We start from the raw sequence: 16396 nt of genomic DNA, 5'->3' as shown, positions 1-16396 counted from the left end.
TTATGAACCATTGAATGATGTCATGTTCAATATTATAACTCAGAGATTCGAACCCACCATTTGCCGACCGAGGGTTAAAAAGTTAAAGAAAAGATCTACATACAATAAGTAGTTTAAAAAGAGCACTATTATTGGTTTATCATTAACATCGTCAGATGGCGAAATAAATACAAAACTCAATAAAACTGTCAGTACTGTCAACCCTATTCTCAATGTTAGGTAGCATGAGAAGCGGTGTGATATACAAATAGTATAACATAATAAAAAAAGACGAATATATTCAACAATCATAATAGATAATAAAAAAACCTTCTGTAAAATGGATATTGCTAAATCATTGTTTAATGTTCGTGATCATGAAGGTTACGTTGGAAAAGAAGATCACAATGTAAGATCACAAATATGTGTAACTATTGTGAAAGTTAACATAGATTCTCATTGTCCCAAATCGTTTTGTATCTACTTTTCAGAAAAAATTGGAAACTGCAGTTTCCGAAGATGAGTTTGAAATGGAAATTACAGGATTATGTGGAGAAATTTTATCTCCTGCACCAGGAGGCTCTTTTTCTGCTTTGACACCATCCATGTGGCCCCAAGATATATTAGCTAAATTAAATCAACCAGATGATCCTAATTCACAACCAGAATATAGGTGTTTGTTATAGATAATATTTTACAAAACATTACTTTTATTTATATTTTGATATAGATAAGTCATTTGTTTAATTGAATATGTTAGGTTTGATGAATTTGGTTTTCGTGTGGAAGAAGAAGATGGTCCAGAACAGAGTTCAAAAAAATTATTAGGTATTCCATTTGTTGAGGATCCTCAACATAGGTAGATATAAAAGCAATGAATGAGTATATAATTATAAGTATATAATGCAATAAACTTGACAAATCTTATACCATAGATTACAATGGGTTGCTCTGTTAGAGTTTAGTCACAATAAGGAAGTAGCAGAACTTTCCTGGCAGAATATGGACAGAAGATTACCTCGCACGGATAAATTACGCGACATGGTCCGTCATGGTGTACCTCATTCTCTTAGGCCACAAATATGGATGAGAATGTCAGGAGCACTTCAAAAAAAATCTTCTTCTGAAATAACATACAAAGATATAATAAAAGCATCAAATAATGATGCATTAATGACCAATAAACAAATAGAAAAAGATTTGCTTCGTATTATGCCTTCTAATGCATGTTTCAGTCATCTTCATAGCACTGGAATACCACGTTTGAGACGCGTTATGCGTGCTCTCGCTTGGCTATATCCCGATATTGGGTAATGGATTACTTTTATAAAGCAGTATTTCCATACTTGTATTTCATAACTGTATCATTATCTATTTGTTCTCTAAAGATACTGCCAAGGTACAGGCACAATAGCAGCTTCTCTTTTATTACTATTAGAGGAAGAAGATGCTTTTTGGATGATGGCTACAATAGTAGAGGATTTATTGCCAGCATCTTATTATTCTTCAACATTGTTAGGTACTGTATGATTGGTATATTAAATAATACAAGTTTAATTATTGTTAATTTTAAAAATGTCTAACAGGTATCCAAGCGGATCAACGAGTACTTCGTACATTAGTATCAAATTTTCTCCCCCATATAGATCAAGTACTGATTCAACATGACATAGAATTAAGTTTAATATCTTTACACTGGTTCCTAACTTTATTTGCATCTGTTGTACACATGAAAATATTATTACGCATATGGGATATGTTTCTGTTTGATGGATCTATAGTTTTGTTCCAAGTTACCCTTGGAATGTTAAAAATTAAAGGTATACATTTATCCTTATTTCCATAGGGGATAATGAATTATATATATATATATATATAGTATAATGTTTAAATTCTTTTTCAGAGTCTGAATTAATTCAACTGGAAAATTCTGCACAAATATTTAATGCACTTTCGGATATACCAGGAGATATTGATGATGTAGATCAATTGTTTAATGTAAGTTTTTATTTTAATTAAACTTTAAATTATGAACAAATAAAAAATGATATAATATATTGGCTACCTTTTTTTGGTCTTAGGCATCTTTAGAGGTAAGTGGATCATTAACAGATGTTTTAATTGAAACTCACAGACGTAGGGACTTAGCCTACTTAATGGCTGATCAAGGAGGGTTAGTAGGTAATCCTGATGCTGTACCAAATTTACCCAAACAACACCTCAATAGGTATATTATTGTTTATATCACTTTAAGTTTTTAATTAATCATATAGGTTCGCAATCTATACAGTTATTTACACTTCGTTATAGACGCCAAATGAAAAAGAACAAATCGATGCTTCAAACATTTTTATTTGGAAATTACGAAACCGAAGAAGATGCAAAGTCAAAAAATATCCGTCAAACAGGTCGCGCATTAAAGAAACAAGTTATATTCTAATGATAATATTATAAGAATATTGAAGATACGAATTAAATGTTACAGAAATCTTGGTAGATTTAAGGGAAGCTGTTTTACAACTTGCAAGACATTTCATAAATGTTGATCCGAAATTAAGTGATATTGTACTTATAGCAGATTATAGTATGGAGAGTCATGGAAAAGATCATGATAATTACATTAATGTATCACGTACTAGGAAAAGAAGAGCTAAAGCATTATTAGGTATTTTATATATTTAAGTTATGAAAATATTTTTAATTAGAATTTACCATTATTCTAACCATATTCTATCGTAGATTTTGAAAGACATGACGACGATGAATTAGGTTTTCGAAAAAATGATATAATTACGATTATAAGTCAAAAAGATGAACATTGCTGGGTGGGGGAACTCAATGGATTAAGAGGGTGGTTCCCGGCAAAATTTGTAGAGTTATTGGATGAAAGAAGTAAACAGTATACGTGTGCCGGAGACGACACAGTTAGCGAAGTTGTTACGGATTTAGTTAGAGGAACTTTATGCCCGGCTATTAAAGCAGTACTAGAACATGGAATGCGTAAACCATCATTTTTGGGCGGTCCATGTCATCCATGGCTTTTTATAGAAGAAGCCTCAAACAGAGAAGTAGAAAAAGATTTTAATTCAGTTTATAGCAGATTGGTACTTTGTAAAACGTATAGATTAGATGAAGATGGTAAGGTTCTTACACCAGAAGAGGTAATACTCAAAAACTATTTCTTCATAATCATATATACATATATATATATATATGTGTGTATATACTATATGTAAACTAATTTTATCTTGCTTATAATTTATTTCAGTTGTTATATCGATGTGTTCAATCGGTAAATTTAACACATGATAATGCACATGCACAGATGGATGTAAAATTACGATCCCTTATTTGTTTGGGATTAAATGAACAGGTGTTACATTTATGGCTTGAAGTTTTATGTTCTTGTGTTGAAGTTGTACAAAAATGGTACTAAATTTTATGTAAAATTATGCGTAATAAGTTATTCCTTGCAATATTAATTTATATATTATTAATTTTATAGGTACCAACCATGGAGTTTTATATATAGTCCTGGGTGGGTACAAATTAAATGCGAATTAAGAATATTAAGTCAATTTGCTTTTAATTTGAATCCTGATTGGGAATTACCACCCAAAAAAGAACAATCGCAGCCGTTAAAAGATGGTGTTCGCGATATGTTAGTTAAACATCATTTATTTAGCTGGGATCTTTAGCGTACAATATCAAAAGCGATAAAAATATTTACGTTAAATCTCTTACATATTATGTAAATCACAGTAGTACAGATAAGTTTTTTTTGTGTATGTACATTATAATATACATCCTGTGAGAATGTACGTGTGCGTGTCTGTGCTTGAGTGTCATAAAAATACAGTAATATATCTACAATTTTGTCTACTATGTATACATTATTTAAACATTATTTATTGTAAACAAATTTTTAACCACGTTAATTTATTACACTGAACAAAAATTATATATACATATAAACATTGTATGTACATACGTATATTTTATATTTCTGTAAATTCTATTTGAGAAATGTCATTAAATTTATCAAATGTTTAGTAATCCAGTGTTCAGTATCAAATGTTCTATTTATTCAATTTTTTTTACGTTTTAATATATATAAATAAGTGTTTCGTAAACAATATTTGTTAATTGTACTTCATTAATAAATTGCTATGGATATTCATATGGCACTGGAACTTTTTTATCTTTCAAAACATTTGTTTTCGGAAATTTTCTTTCTTTGCGACAACATGGATCCAGCAAATTATCATCGATAATTCTTAAATTTAGCTGTTCAGCTTCATCTTTACTAACACGAGATGATCTGTACAAATCCTTATGCCATTTAAACATTCCTAATTCGCGCATTCCTTTATATTTTTCAATAGTTGATGGATCAATATATAAATCATGCATATTTAAATTGTTTTCAGATAATTCTTTTTCGAAATCTATCTTACATTCACACTTACGTTGTTTAATATAAATAAAATGTAAATCCATGACATTGGTACCAGTAAAACCAGTTTTTAATAAATCTGCACCTTTCTTAAACCGTGAATATAAATTATATGAATCATTTTCTTTTAAAGCATTTTGAGGTAACATACGTTCTATTTCCAATGTTTGGTATACGAATGGAAGTAAAGTTTCCTCATCTATTATCGAATCAAGTTTCTTTCTTGCTTCTATTTCATCTTTTATTTCACTTTGTTCCTCTGTACGTTTTTTTGGAAAAAAACCACTTAATAATTGCGTTTTACATATTTCTTTAGGTCGCAATGATTCTAATAGTTGCTTTTCTTCTTCTTTCTTTTTAATGGCTTCTTTTTTCATTTCTGCTTTAATCACCACTTCGGAAGTTAAATGTTTCGCTTTCTGATATATATCGTGAAGTATTGGACCAATTGCAGGGTAACCAAATGCTCCTGCTGCATCAGTTGGACCATCTTGGCCATCTGTACCTGCACTTAACATTACCACATTATATTCCGCAAACCGGGGATTACTTTTTATCTTTGCCAACCAGTCTAAAGAAAAATGTAGAGCTAGTTCTTGATTTCTACCACCTTTTCCTTTTCCTTTAACTACCACTGTTGGTTCACCTCCTCCAATCAGTACTAATCCTTCTCCACTAACATTTTCAATCAAATTATAGATTTCATCCACTTTAGCAGGAGGCAGTGAAAGTATAGGAATATCTTTTACTTTTTCAAAGAATTCTTCTCTTTCTAATTTTTTATCTAATACAAGACATATTAAACTTGTTATATGAGCATATGCTAAACTGACATCACGAACATCTCCCGCAACATCGGTTCTTAATATTATAGGAGTGAGCTGATTGCGGTATGTTTCAAAAGCAGCTCCTTCAACAGCTACCAAATTATTTCCCAAAATAATATTATTTACATGTTTAAATTCTTTCTTTTTTCGAGTTATTAGTTTACGATCTTTAAATTTTTCTTTGGCCATTATGATCTTCTTCAGATCACCTTCTAAACTTTGGAATAAATTATACTTTTTTAATACATTTATTACTTCTTTTGGTATTTTGTTACTATATACAGTTGGACCACTAGCAATTAAATCTACAGGGTCACCAACAATATCAGATAATATCAAAGTGATAACAGAAGCTGGATAAGCCATTCGAGCCAGGCCTCCACCTTTCACCATAGATAATTTTCTTCTTACTATATTAAGTTCTTTGATATCAGCTCCTGCATTTTGAAGCTTTTTGCAAAGCTCTAATTTATCATCACGATCAATTGTTGGCCGTGGCATATAAAGCAATGCGGAACCTCCACCTGATATCAATACAATTAAAGTATCATTTTCTGTTAAAGATTCTGCTAAGTCTATGATATCATGTGTTGTCTCCCAACATCTATCATCTGGCTGATTATTTATGCCACCTTCACGATATTCTACCACACTAGTTGTTAACTTAGGAAAATATGTTTTATCTTCAGATTCCCACATTGCATTTGTTGATGCAGAAGGAACGCTGATTATACCTTTCTTCAAATAATTGCCAAGCATATGCTCAAGAATTATTGCCATACCCATCACAGCTTTGCCAAAGCCAATCAAATAAACATTTTCTTTAAGCTCAAAACTTTGGTCTCCTGCATACAATACTCCATTTTTAAATTTAACTTTATTCAATATAAGAGTTTTAGGTGAAACTGCTTCAACACCAGCAAAATACAGTTTTTTCAAAATAGATTTTGTTTCTTCAAGGGATTTTATATCAGTAGACATCCTTCTATGTGTAAATTGATTTAAGTTTGATAGGTTAAATTTAAAAAAAACTGGATTACTGAAATAATGTCAAGATAGTATAAATATAAATATTACATCTGGACTATTTAAAACACTTGCCTGTATTGTGTGAATTTATGCAATATATTCTTACAATGCATATTTAAATTATCTATTGTACAGACATATTCTTACAACAGTACCATAGGTTTAATGCAACCACTATTTTTTTATTTATGCTTTGCTTTTAACCAATTTTTAAAAATTGATATCTACATATACCGCAGTTCACCAGAGTCCATAACTGCGAAAAGACCAGTTTTTGTTCTTCGCGCATCTCTAGTACGCATCTTCGCCCTGATTGGCGATACTCCCAAACGAAGTGGAAAGCGATTAGCAGAGAGCTCGCTGCGTTCCCCCACTATCTTCCAACCTGCGCGTCGCAGTTATGGACTCTGGTGAACAGTTCGCTGCGTTCCCCCACCATCTTCCAACCTGCGCATCGCAGTTATGGACTCTGGTGAACTGCGGTATATGTATATAAGATGTTTATAAAGATTTATTTTTAACATAGTAGTATACCGCAGTTTACCAGAGTCCGTAACTGCGACGCGCAGGTTGGAAGATGGTGGGGGAACGCAGCGAGCTCTCTGCTAATCGCTTTCCACTTTGTTTGGGAGTATCGCCAATCAGGGCGAAGATGCGTACTGGAGATGCGCGAAGAACGAAAACTGGTCTTTTCGCAGTTATGGACTCTGATGAACTGCGGCATACGCATTTTCTCATCTAGCGATATTCATTTTTCACTAAATTATAGCAGAGTTACAAGTACCAAAATGAAATAATAAAATTTCCTAGAAAACATTAGTCAGTAATGTTAGGTTTTTAAAACGCGTGTATACCAATAACTTTCTACAATACTACACTACTTGTGTAAGATGGAAACGTTGTGATTGTAGGTATAAAGGTAGGAGCGGGATTATTGCGAGTAACTCATTTATACGTTTATTTACTGAAATTTTACGGAACCTACATTTAATCCGATAAATAATTCGTGAACATTTTATTATTAATCAGTGACACAATAATATATTTGTGGTAAACTGTAAACATGTCTGACGAAAAGAAGGTAACGCTATATAACCTCAAAATTGTTGTTACAATGTTTTGTGATAATTCAAGAGTATACTTTGTTGTAGGAAACTAAAACAGAATCAGAACACATAAATCTAAAAGTTCTGGGCCAAGATAGTGCAGTGGTTCAATTTAAAATAAAAAAACATACACCACTCAGGAAATTAATGAATGCCTATTGTGATCGTGTGGTAAGTTTCAGAGTGTTTTGTTATTTGATATCATTACTTGATGAACAATGGTTACATTATGTTTTATTAATAAAATGTTCTATGATTTATTTATAAATTTGTGTCATATTTATGATCTAAGCATTTAGTTACTATTTTGATAATAACAATAATTGTTTTGTACTTATAGGGCTTAGCAATAGCAGCAGTAAGATTTAGATTTGATGGACAACCCATAAATGAATTAGATACACCAACAACTCTTGAAATGGAAGAAGGAGATACAATAGAAGTTTACCAACAACAAACAGGAGGAGGATTGTGTTGAGATTTAAAATTGTCCTTTAATAGTTTAAAAATGGACTTGATAAAAAATTTCTGTTCCAGTGCTTATTGCAGAAAAGAGGCATAAATTATTTTCTATCTTTCCTCTCATAACAGAATATTTTATTTCATTATGTAATGTGGAAGAATTGCTAACACTTTTTATATGCATCAACTTAATATCTAAGTACAGTTCAGTCTTGTTCCTTTTATTAAAAAGTAATTTTTTATCTATATTTTATATCGTTTAATATTATAAAATAATAACCTTAATACATTTCAACCTTTTAGGTATTTTCGTTTCTTGTAATAGTACATGAATAGGATAATGATAAAGAGTATTGTTATAAAAATATATTAATATTTAATAATGTAAAAATTTCATAAAGGTTTTGTTTTATAATTTCAATTTAAATTCAATATTACATTTACCTTCCATGAAAATAATTACTTTGTACATTTAAGCAGAAAATAAATTGCGTCTAATCTTTTCTATAAGAAATAATTCATTTTTTAATATTTTTACTCTTCAATCTTAGTAAGTTATAACAAAATTTTACAATTATTAATTATACAAATTATAAATTGAAATTATTTATTACATATATTGAATTATGATAGAAATTTGAATAAAATGCTGATTATAAAATTTTGATCTATTCATCCAGTAATTTTATACGATACCGGGGAATATTTTGAGGAGAAAAAGAACTATATATTTTTTACTAACATGATGTTCTGATCCTGTTATGCACACATTATTGTCCACTCAGTATATGACCAACAGACTCAGAAATTGGCAATATATAGAGGGTGCGCTGAGTTGAGATGTGCGGATTACTTCGATTTCCTCATTGAATGAATAAATAATTTTTAGTTTTGTAACATTATGAAAATATACACTTTTTAAGAAAAATATTACTGTGTCACTTATTTGCATGACTCTACTGTGAAAACTGAACTTTAATAGTTACTTAGAGATATAGGTAATTTTTCTTTATAACGTTGACATTTGTTTTTTATTTCTCTAGGACTGGTAAAATCATTTAGGTTTTCATGAAAGTCATTCTTGGTTGAGGTTAATGATAGTTCTTATTAAAAATTGTAAAGAAGTAATTTAAAGTGTCATTCAAGTAGTAACTTGTGGAATAATGGAGACCGAACAAATTCTTAAGTACGATATTAAACAGTGTTTAAATTTAATAGTTGTTGGTGATGATGTAGAGGTTAACGAAGGATGGATTAGACTTAAAAAATTAGAAAGCGAATCTGTATATGAACAGTTAAGTAATTACGAAAGTATTTTACGAGAAGTACTCAATAGTGAAATAAAAAATGTACATGAAGTACCAAAAATCATGGTCTGGTTTGCAAAATATTTGCCAGAGGAACCACTGATTGTTCATCTAATTTCAAATGACATTGCAACAATGTTGAGAAATACAGAGATCAGTGACATGTCTCATTTAACTATGATACTTCAAGTATTATTGGATCATAGTATCTATCTGCCAGATTCTATAAATCATTCAAAGCTATGCGAAGCAATTATAATCAGTTTGTCTAATTTTTCAATGCCTTATGAGCCAAAAAAGATTTTGGAGTTCAATGATAATGCTACTAAAGTGCAATACTTTTTAAAAATGGTACAAACAAGGTCCAAAAATATAGAAAACAATAATTTAATTTTTACATGCTTGCAAACATTATATAGAATTATATCAGATACCAAAAGGAAACAAGATCCTGGACCTGGTCTGGCAGCTGTATTACAAGTAGTAGAACCATCAATTATACCTCAAGCTGTTTTATGGATCCTATCTGAATCGCATTGTGATTCTCAGTTAGCTCAAGCTCTAAAGGTTCTCTGTAGTTGGCTTCCAAAGTGGAGAGGCGATCGACTTAGCATTTGGATTATGGAATTTATACTTGGCTTAGAAAAGCAGCATAAGTATTCTATACTTATGGAGGTGACCAAAGCGTCGCTCGATGTAATGTTTTGCGCTTTATCGGTACCAGTAATTCGTCAGAATGCTTCTACAATTATATTTTATGTTTTAAAAAGACAAGGGCATCCGTCGTTGTTTAGAAATATAGTACGTAATACACAAATGATATTGTCTTATTTAACGAAAGAAGACTCAGAATCGAGCAAAGAATGCATACAAAATTTGGTCGATATTATGAAAACGCTTATGTTAAGATTTCCAGGCCTAAGTGTCTTCAACAATTTAGAGAACAGTTTACCGGTCCCACCACGAATGCATATTGTTAAGGAATTATGGACCGAGCATGTGTGGGTAGACGAAATAGAAGAGGTTGAACCAGTAATTGAACCATTAAAACCACACGTGGAAAAAGTCGGGCTTTCAAACCTTGGAAATACATGTTATATGAATAGTGTATTACAAGCACTGTTAATGACCAAGCGATTCTGTTACGAAGTATTAATGTACAAACCTATGAGCAAAGCCGACGAACAAGTTGTACTTAAAAAGTTACAGAATTTGTTTACACTGTTGTTATATTCCAAAAGGATTACCTTGGCGCCAACTGAAATTTTATTAGCTTCCCGTCCTGCATATTTTCTACCGGGTCAACAGCAAGATAGTTCAGAATTTCTCTGGTTAATATGCTGCTAGTATTTTTATGCTTATTTTTTACACCAAAGTATAAAATTTTATAGCTATTATTTGTAAGTTTGTCAGTAAGAAATAATCATGTCATTTATTTCAGCGCATTTTTATATTTATTACATTAAAAACGATTCCGTTTTTTCTCATTAATCCTTTTCTTCATTTGTTCTATGAATTCTTCATATCTTATCTGTATTACATAATTTATTTATTGTTAACAGTCACCTTTTAGACCTTTTACACGAGCAAGAAAAATCCGCTCCTATAAACTGTGAGGGTAATAATTCTAATCTCAAGTATAAAGATGATAAAGAAATAAACGACATATCATCGGTAAATGAGGAGGGAGTTAGTATTAAGCGATGGACAACTGAAGAAGACTTAACTGGTAGTATAGCTTTGGAACGGAAAACTCAGTCATTAGCTGATTTTACACATGGTAATTCGCGTTTCTATTACGTTTTGTCACCACTTTTCCTTTTATCACATACAAATTTTATACTTCGATTAATCGTGTCTATTGCAGGAGAAGATCTAGCCCAAGTACAACAGCTTAGTGATTCACACTCAGACTCCACAGATAGTGGTATACAATCTGTGGGCGGAGAAGATACGAGTACACAGGTACCTCTTGTACATAGAGTTCTCGGAGGAAAATGTAAAATAACTTATCAGTGTGCTCAGTGTGATACTAGTTCCCATAATACGGACAAATTTCGTGACTTACAATTGTGCTTCCCAGAAGAAATACAAGAGAATCAAGAGGTTTCCGTACAAGATCTCATTAATTACTATTTAACACCAGAAAAATTGACCGGTGAAAATAAATACCGTTGCGACAAATGTATGAAATTGTGCGATGCACAGAGAATCATTAAAATCTTGCACGCACCGACATACTTGATTTTAATACTGAAACATTTCCGTTATGATTTTGATACTAGACCAAGAACGAAATTACGGCATAAAGTAATGTATAACGAACACATACAGTTACCTGTGTCAACGCCGTTATGCACAACCACGGAAACGTATCAATTATATGCTGCCGTTGTTCATTCGGGTTACAGTATGGACTATGGTCATTACTTTACGTATGCTCGTGATTCGAAACAAAATTGGTATAAATTCAATGATAGTTACGTATCGCAAACAACGTTCAATGACTTCAAAGAGTTAAAACCACCGGACACACCTTATATATTGTTCTACGAGAAAACTGTACCATTTGAAGGAGTTTACGACGAAGACAAACCTGAATTGTCAACGCTAAGTAAACATTTACAAGAACTTGTGGAAAATGATACTACAGCTTACATAGAAGAATTAAGGCATCAAGCAGAAAAATCACAACGAGGCCGACATAATTCGATATTACTACGAAAGAATGAAAATTCAGACGATGAAAATCCTCCCCCCAGTAGCTGTCGAGGTGCGGTTAATATGCCTGCGAGTCGTTTCCTCTATTAAATTAGTTTTTCTATTTAAATGGTATATTCTTTTATGAAACCGAACGCTTCAGGTAAATTTCTAATACATTTTCCTTACTTCAAGAAGGGAAATAAAGTTCCTTTATAAGTACAGTGCTATTGCCTCGATTGGTGTAAACGTTCAAGCACATTCAAAGACAGTATTGTACCGAAATTTTTACCTATTTATTTACTTATTATTCTAATTAGTTTTTTGATGTGTTTTGTTATTGTAAATTTCTATATAGTTAGAACTAATTTGTACATCAATGTATATTTCATCATTACTTTTAGTGTTCAGATAACATGTTAACATTAATCGATATTTCATTAAAATGTTGTAAAGTAACGATGGCTATTCGAATATTCACGAGTTCTTAAAATCTTCTTTTTCTTTCTACTTTTATAATATTTAAACTGCCTTTTCATTCGAATTTCATGACGCGGTATTTCAGTAGATTGACAAATGTTACATTATCGATACGGAAAAGTGCATTATAAAATTGTAATTTAAAGAAGAACAAAAACTTAATATTTTGTAAGAAATGTAACGCGATTGGTTGTTTATATGTATATATTATATATATGCGTATAAAAAAGTTGTGCATAATATCTCAAATATTATTATATAATATATTCGCACATAATTTGATACCGATATAAATCTTCTGTCACGAGCATAAAAACATATGTTATTTTAAACAATACATTTACTTCTAACATTCATTCTTACTTTATCCGTTAACTCTTCGATAAATGCAATGTATATAAATTTGTAATTTACTTGCAATTTATATCGTAGCTTTTATATAAACGCTACAAAATCGATTAATGCTTATAAGTTAACATTCATTGTAGAATTGTTGTAATATTAATGGAAAAAAAAAAAAATGTAAAGATGACCGTTGCTATCGTTGTAAATAGATATATTTTAATCGTGATGATTAAAAAAGAGAGAGAAGAAAAAAAGAGAAACTCCAAGCATTATGAATCTGTGATAAATTTATACTGTCAAATCGATGATATTAATTCCTTAGCTCAATATTTAAAAAAGAAAAGAAAAAAAGGATACGTTATCAGTCTTAATTTATATTCGATGCACTATAACTATAAAATATTTATTAGGCCTTTATATAATTGTAAATCATTTAAAATAGTACGCGAATAAATTATTCATAGCAATTCTTTTTTTAACTAGACTTAATCTTGTATTTATTGTTCATTTTACTATTAATAGGAGATATTATATAAAAAATTATCCAAGCATCACAATTATTTTCAGGGTAATAAATAAATCGTTCGATTAATATTTTATCGCACAAATACATTCTTATTATATAATTTTCGGTGCTACTCTTCTGTTAGTTTTTATAATATGTTAACATAATGCCAGTGTGAAAGATCCATTAATTTAAACTAATAAAATGATAATTAATATGATAATTTTTCTAGATTACACGATAATTTCTCGTTTTCCTATACATTTCTTTTTTCGTGATTATCTCGCTGAGTACCATGGCAGCTTTAAATGGTTCAAATTTTCTTGATCAAATAATTAATGAAAGGATAGAGGATTCACATTAATATTGTGTTTATATGCGGATTTTTATCTTAATACGGCGTTTCATAATTGAATGTCTCCGGTGAGATAACGATTATTTCATTTAGTATCTGTGAATACCTGGTGTAGATTTGACTACAAGTTCCCACCTGAATTACTATGAAGAAACTATATTTAGCCACGATTGCTAGTAAGTAAATACTGAATATACAACTTACATAATCCTCTAATTTATCCAAAAAAAAAATAATGAAATATTTATCAGGTAACTTGGGCATGCTATCTTATGGTCTTTGTTTCGGCTGGGCCTCGCCATCGTTACCCGTTTTATTGCAAGATGATAATCCTATACGTTTAACCCCACAACAAGCTACATGGGTTACATCGTTTCAGACCATTGGTGGAACCATTGGTTCGCTTCTCTGTTATTTCATTTTAAACGTGATCGGTCGAAAATGGTCCCTACTCCTGACCGCGGTACCAGCGGTCATAGGATGGATGATGATCGCTCTAGCGACATCGGCATGGGTAATTTTATTAAAAATTTGCATAATTCAGTATCGAGAGCTTTTCATCTGATTCACTGAAATTTTCAGAGAAAAGAGAAGTCAACGGTAAAATCTTAATCTAGTTTCGCGGTTTTAGTTGTTTGATCGCGCGATACATTTAGTACTTTAAGCCGTGCAAGGTGATACCGATTATCAGTTTAATCTCCTAACGACTGTTCATATCACGAAGCACGATTTTTATCTTCGTTTTTTAAAATTAAATTTCTCCTATTCGTTTCTATTCTTGCCTAGGAATTGATGGCTGGAAGATTCACGTACGGTTTGAGCACCGGTTACGGCTACATAGCCGCCACCGTATACATGGGTGAAATATCACCGGCTAACATACGTGGGATATTAACATCCACGTTAACCATAGCTTCGAAGCTCGGTGTGTTCATCGAATGGACGATAGGTCCGTTTCTTTCATTGAGAAACTTGGCACTGGTGTCTTCGTTAGGACCTATTATCTTCTTCTTCAGCGTTCTATGGGTACCGGAGTCCCCTTATCAATTGATGCGATCCGAAAGACACCACCAGGCGATTAAGTCACTTATGCAATTAAGAGGAAGCACGGATGTTTCCGTCGAGGCTGATGCCATTGAAAAATCGGTCAAGATAGATCTTGCCAATGACACAGGTTTATGGGAATTGTTGAGAGTGTCTGGCAATCGAAAGTGCGTGTATTTTCGGATAATTTCGAAGTTCAAGAAATTCGAAAAATTATAATAATTGCTTTTCTTTTTTTTTATTCATTTCTCAGAGCGTTATTTATCGTATTGGGTCTGGTGATAATTCAGCAATGGAGCGGTAGCCAGGCGATAATGTCTTACGCCGAATTAATTTTCAACGCGACAGGTGACCAACTGCAAGGTAAATACGTGACCATGATATTGGGTGCTATCCAAGTAGTATGCACTATATTTGGCACGACCGTGGTGGATCGGTTCGGTAGGAGGCCGTTGCTAATGATATCCGCCTTCGGCACTTCCGTCTCGACTTTTCTCGTCGGTTTATTTTTCTTCCTTCAAAATAACGAAACGGACGTCGGCATGATTACTTGGTTGCCCGCTACGGGATCGATACTTTACGTGATCATGTATGCCTTCGGCTTGGCCGCGCTTCCGTTCACCGTGATGAGCGAAGTTTTTCCTACGAACGTTAAGGCTCTCGGTACAGGAATCGGGATGTTCGTTTGCAATGGTTCCGCTGTTATAGTCACATCAATTTATCAAAGTATCGTAGAACAATATGGTATACACGCTGCTTTCTGGCTGTTCTCTACGATCAGTCTTTCAGGGGTCGTTTTTGTATTTTATTACATGCCCGAGACGAAGGGGAAAACGTTACAGGAGGTGCAGGAGCAATTGCATGGACGATAATTATTGTAAATATTATTAAGAAATTTCGTCTTTGAATTTAAAGAGCGGGAATATAACAGGAGAATTGAAAGAATATGAAACTCTTGTTTCGTGAGTGATTATTAAATGAACGTGAAATATTAATTAATAGTAAATTAACGGTTCGTGCGTATTTTGATAATAACGAGAATTTGAGTAATTAACGATAAACGATTTGTTTAGATTATGTAAATCGCTGTCTGATCCACGCTGCTCGTTACTACTGATGCTAATTGCATGCAAGCTATTACTACTGACAGTAGTCATTTCCCGATGTTGATCAGACGTATAATACATGTGTCACGTGTAGTTACATAATTAACAAATTGTTATTCTATTCATGTTTCCACCCTTATTAATGTTTCATCGCCTGATTGTGTTATAAGATTATTTAGTAAATTATTCAAAAATTTAATTGTATAAATTCTACGTTGAATATTTGGAAAAAATTATTTCAATATAGAAGCTCGAGGAACGGTGCGTTATTAAAAAATTTTAGAAGATTATTCCATCACTGTTACCGTTTTCTTTTTTCAATTTTAAATTGAAAATAAAAAAGCACCGTTTACTCGGAACAAACGAATTAATACCTTTACACGATATATCGCGAATAACAGGCTAATATTCGCATATAAGCATGTTTCTCTGTATGATAAAAATATTGTGCAGATGAAATTTCTCCGAACTAACTGAACGTAAAGAGATAAATATTCGACGTGGAAAATGAAATACCGTCAGGTAGCTTGCAGCTCGTATTAATTATCATGCAAACAATCAATTTCGTTACCTACAGTGTAAATTGCAAATAAATAGATGACCGTTCGAGATCTGCACGCGAAAGATGATTACGAATACCGTTTTATTTGCATTTTATCTGTAGGTACTTACCACCCGTATCGAGTACCCTTTGC

General features: G+C 32.0%; 5 protein-coding genes across 5 annotated transcripts; 4 read left to right on the top strand and 1 right to left on the bottom strand.

Moving 5' to 3' along the window:
• Positions 1-206: 206 nt before the first annotated feature.
• Positions 207-3852, top strand: LOC114872333 (small G protein signaling modulator 3 homolog). Its single transcript, XM_029179423.2, has 13 exons — positions 207-388; positions 471-652; positions 740-838; positions 915-1289; positions 1368-1498; positions 1566-1799; positions 1883-1977; positions 2061-2206; positions 2290-2387; positions 2465-2644; positions 2719-3140; positions 3248-3408; positions 3485-3852. The coding sequence occupies exons 1-13, from the start codon at positions 320-322 to the stop codon at positions 3675-3677; spliced, it is 2385 nt and encodes a 794-aa protein (XP_029035256.1). The 5' UTR covers positions 207-319; the 3' UTR covers positions 3678-3852.
• Positions 3642-6539, bottom strand: LOC114872334 (glycerate kinase-like). The gene is made up of 2 exons (XM_029179424.2): positions 6364-6539; positions 3642-6301 (listed from the first exon to the last, which is right to left on the bottom strand). Exons 1-2 carry the CDS (start codon positions 6402-6404, stop codon positions 4147-4149), a joined length of 2196 nt encoding a protein of 731 aa, XP_029035257.2. The 5' UTR covers positions 6405-6539; the 3' UTR covers positions 3642-4146.
• A 510-nt stretch (positions 6540-7049) lies between these two features.
• Positions 7050-8107, top strand: LOC114872392 (small ubiquitin-related modifier 3). The gene is made up of 3 exons (XM_029179541.2): positions 7050-7372; positions 7443-7568; positions 7738-8107. Exons 1-3 carry the CDS (start codon positions 7355-7357, stop codon positions 7873-7875), a joined length of 282 nt encoding a protein of 93 aa, XP_029035374.1. The 5' UTR covers positions 7050-7354; the 3' UTR covers positions 7876-8107.
• A 775-nt stretch (positions 8108-8882) lies between these two features.
• On the top strand, positions 8883-12101 carry LOC114872393 (ubiquitin carboxyl-terminal hydrolase 35). The gene is made up of 3 exons (XM_029179542.2): positions 8883-10497; positions 10729-10946; positions 11034-12101. Exons 1-3 carry the CDS (start codon positions 9023-9025, stop codon positions 11975-11977), a joined length of 2637 nt encoding a protein of 878 aa, XP_029035375.2. The 5' UTR covers positions 8883-9022; the 3' UTR covers positions 11978-12101.
• Positions 12102-13139: 1038 nt separating this feature from the next.
• LOC123987826 (facilitated trehalose transporter Tret1-like) lies at positions 13140-16377 on the top strand. The gene is made up of 4 exons (XM_046285956.1): positions 13140-13727; positions 13803-14065; positions 14338-14762; positions 14849-16377. The coding sequence occupies exons 1-4, from the start codon at positions 13697-13699 to the stop codon at positions 15465-15467; spliced, it is 1338 nt and encodes a 445-aa protein (XP_046141912.1). The 5' UTR covers positions 13140-13696; the 3' UTR covers positions 15468-16377.
• Positions 16378-16396: the final 19 nt, after the last annotated feature.

Source organism: Osmia bicornis, chromosome 5 (assembly GCF_907164935.1).
Source record: "Osmia bicornis bicornis chromosome 5, iOsmBic2.1, whole genome shotgun sequence".
Lineage (NCBI taxonomy): Eukaryota > Metazoa > Arthropoda > Insecta > Hymenoptera > Megachilidae > Osmia > Osmia bicornis.
This window is presented reverse-complemented; position numbering and strand designations above follow the sequence as displayed.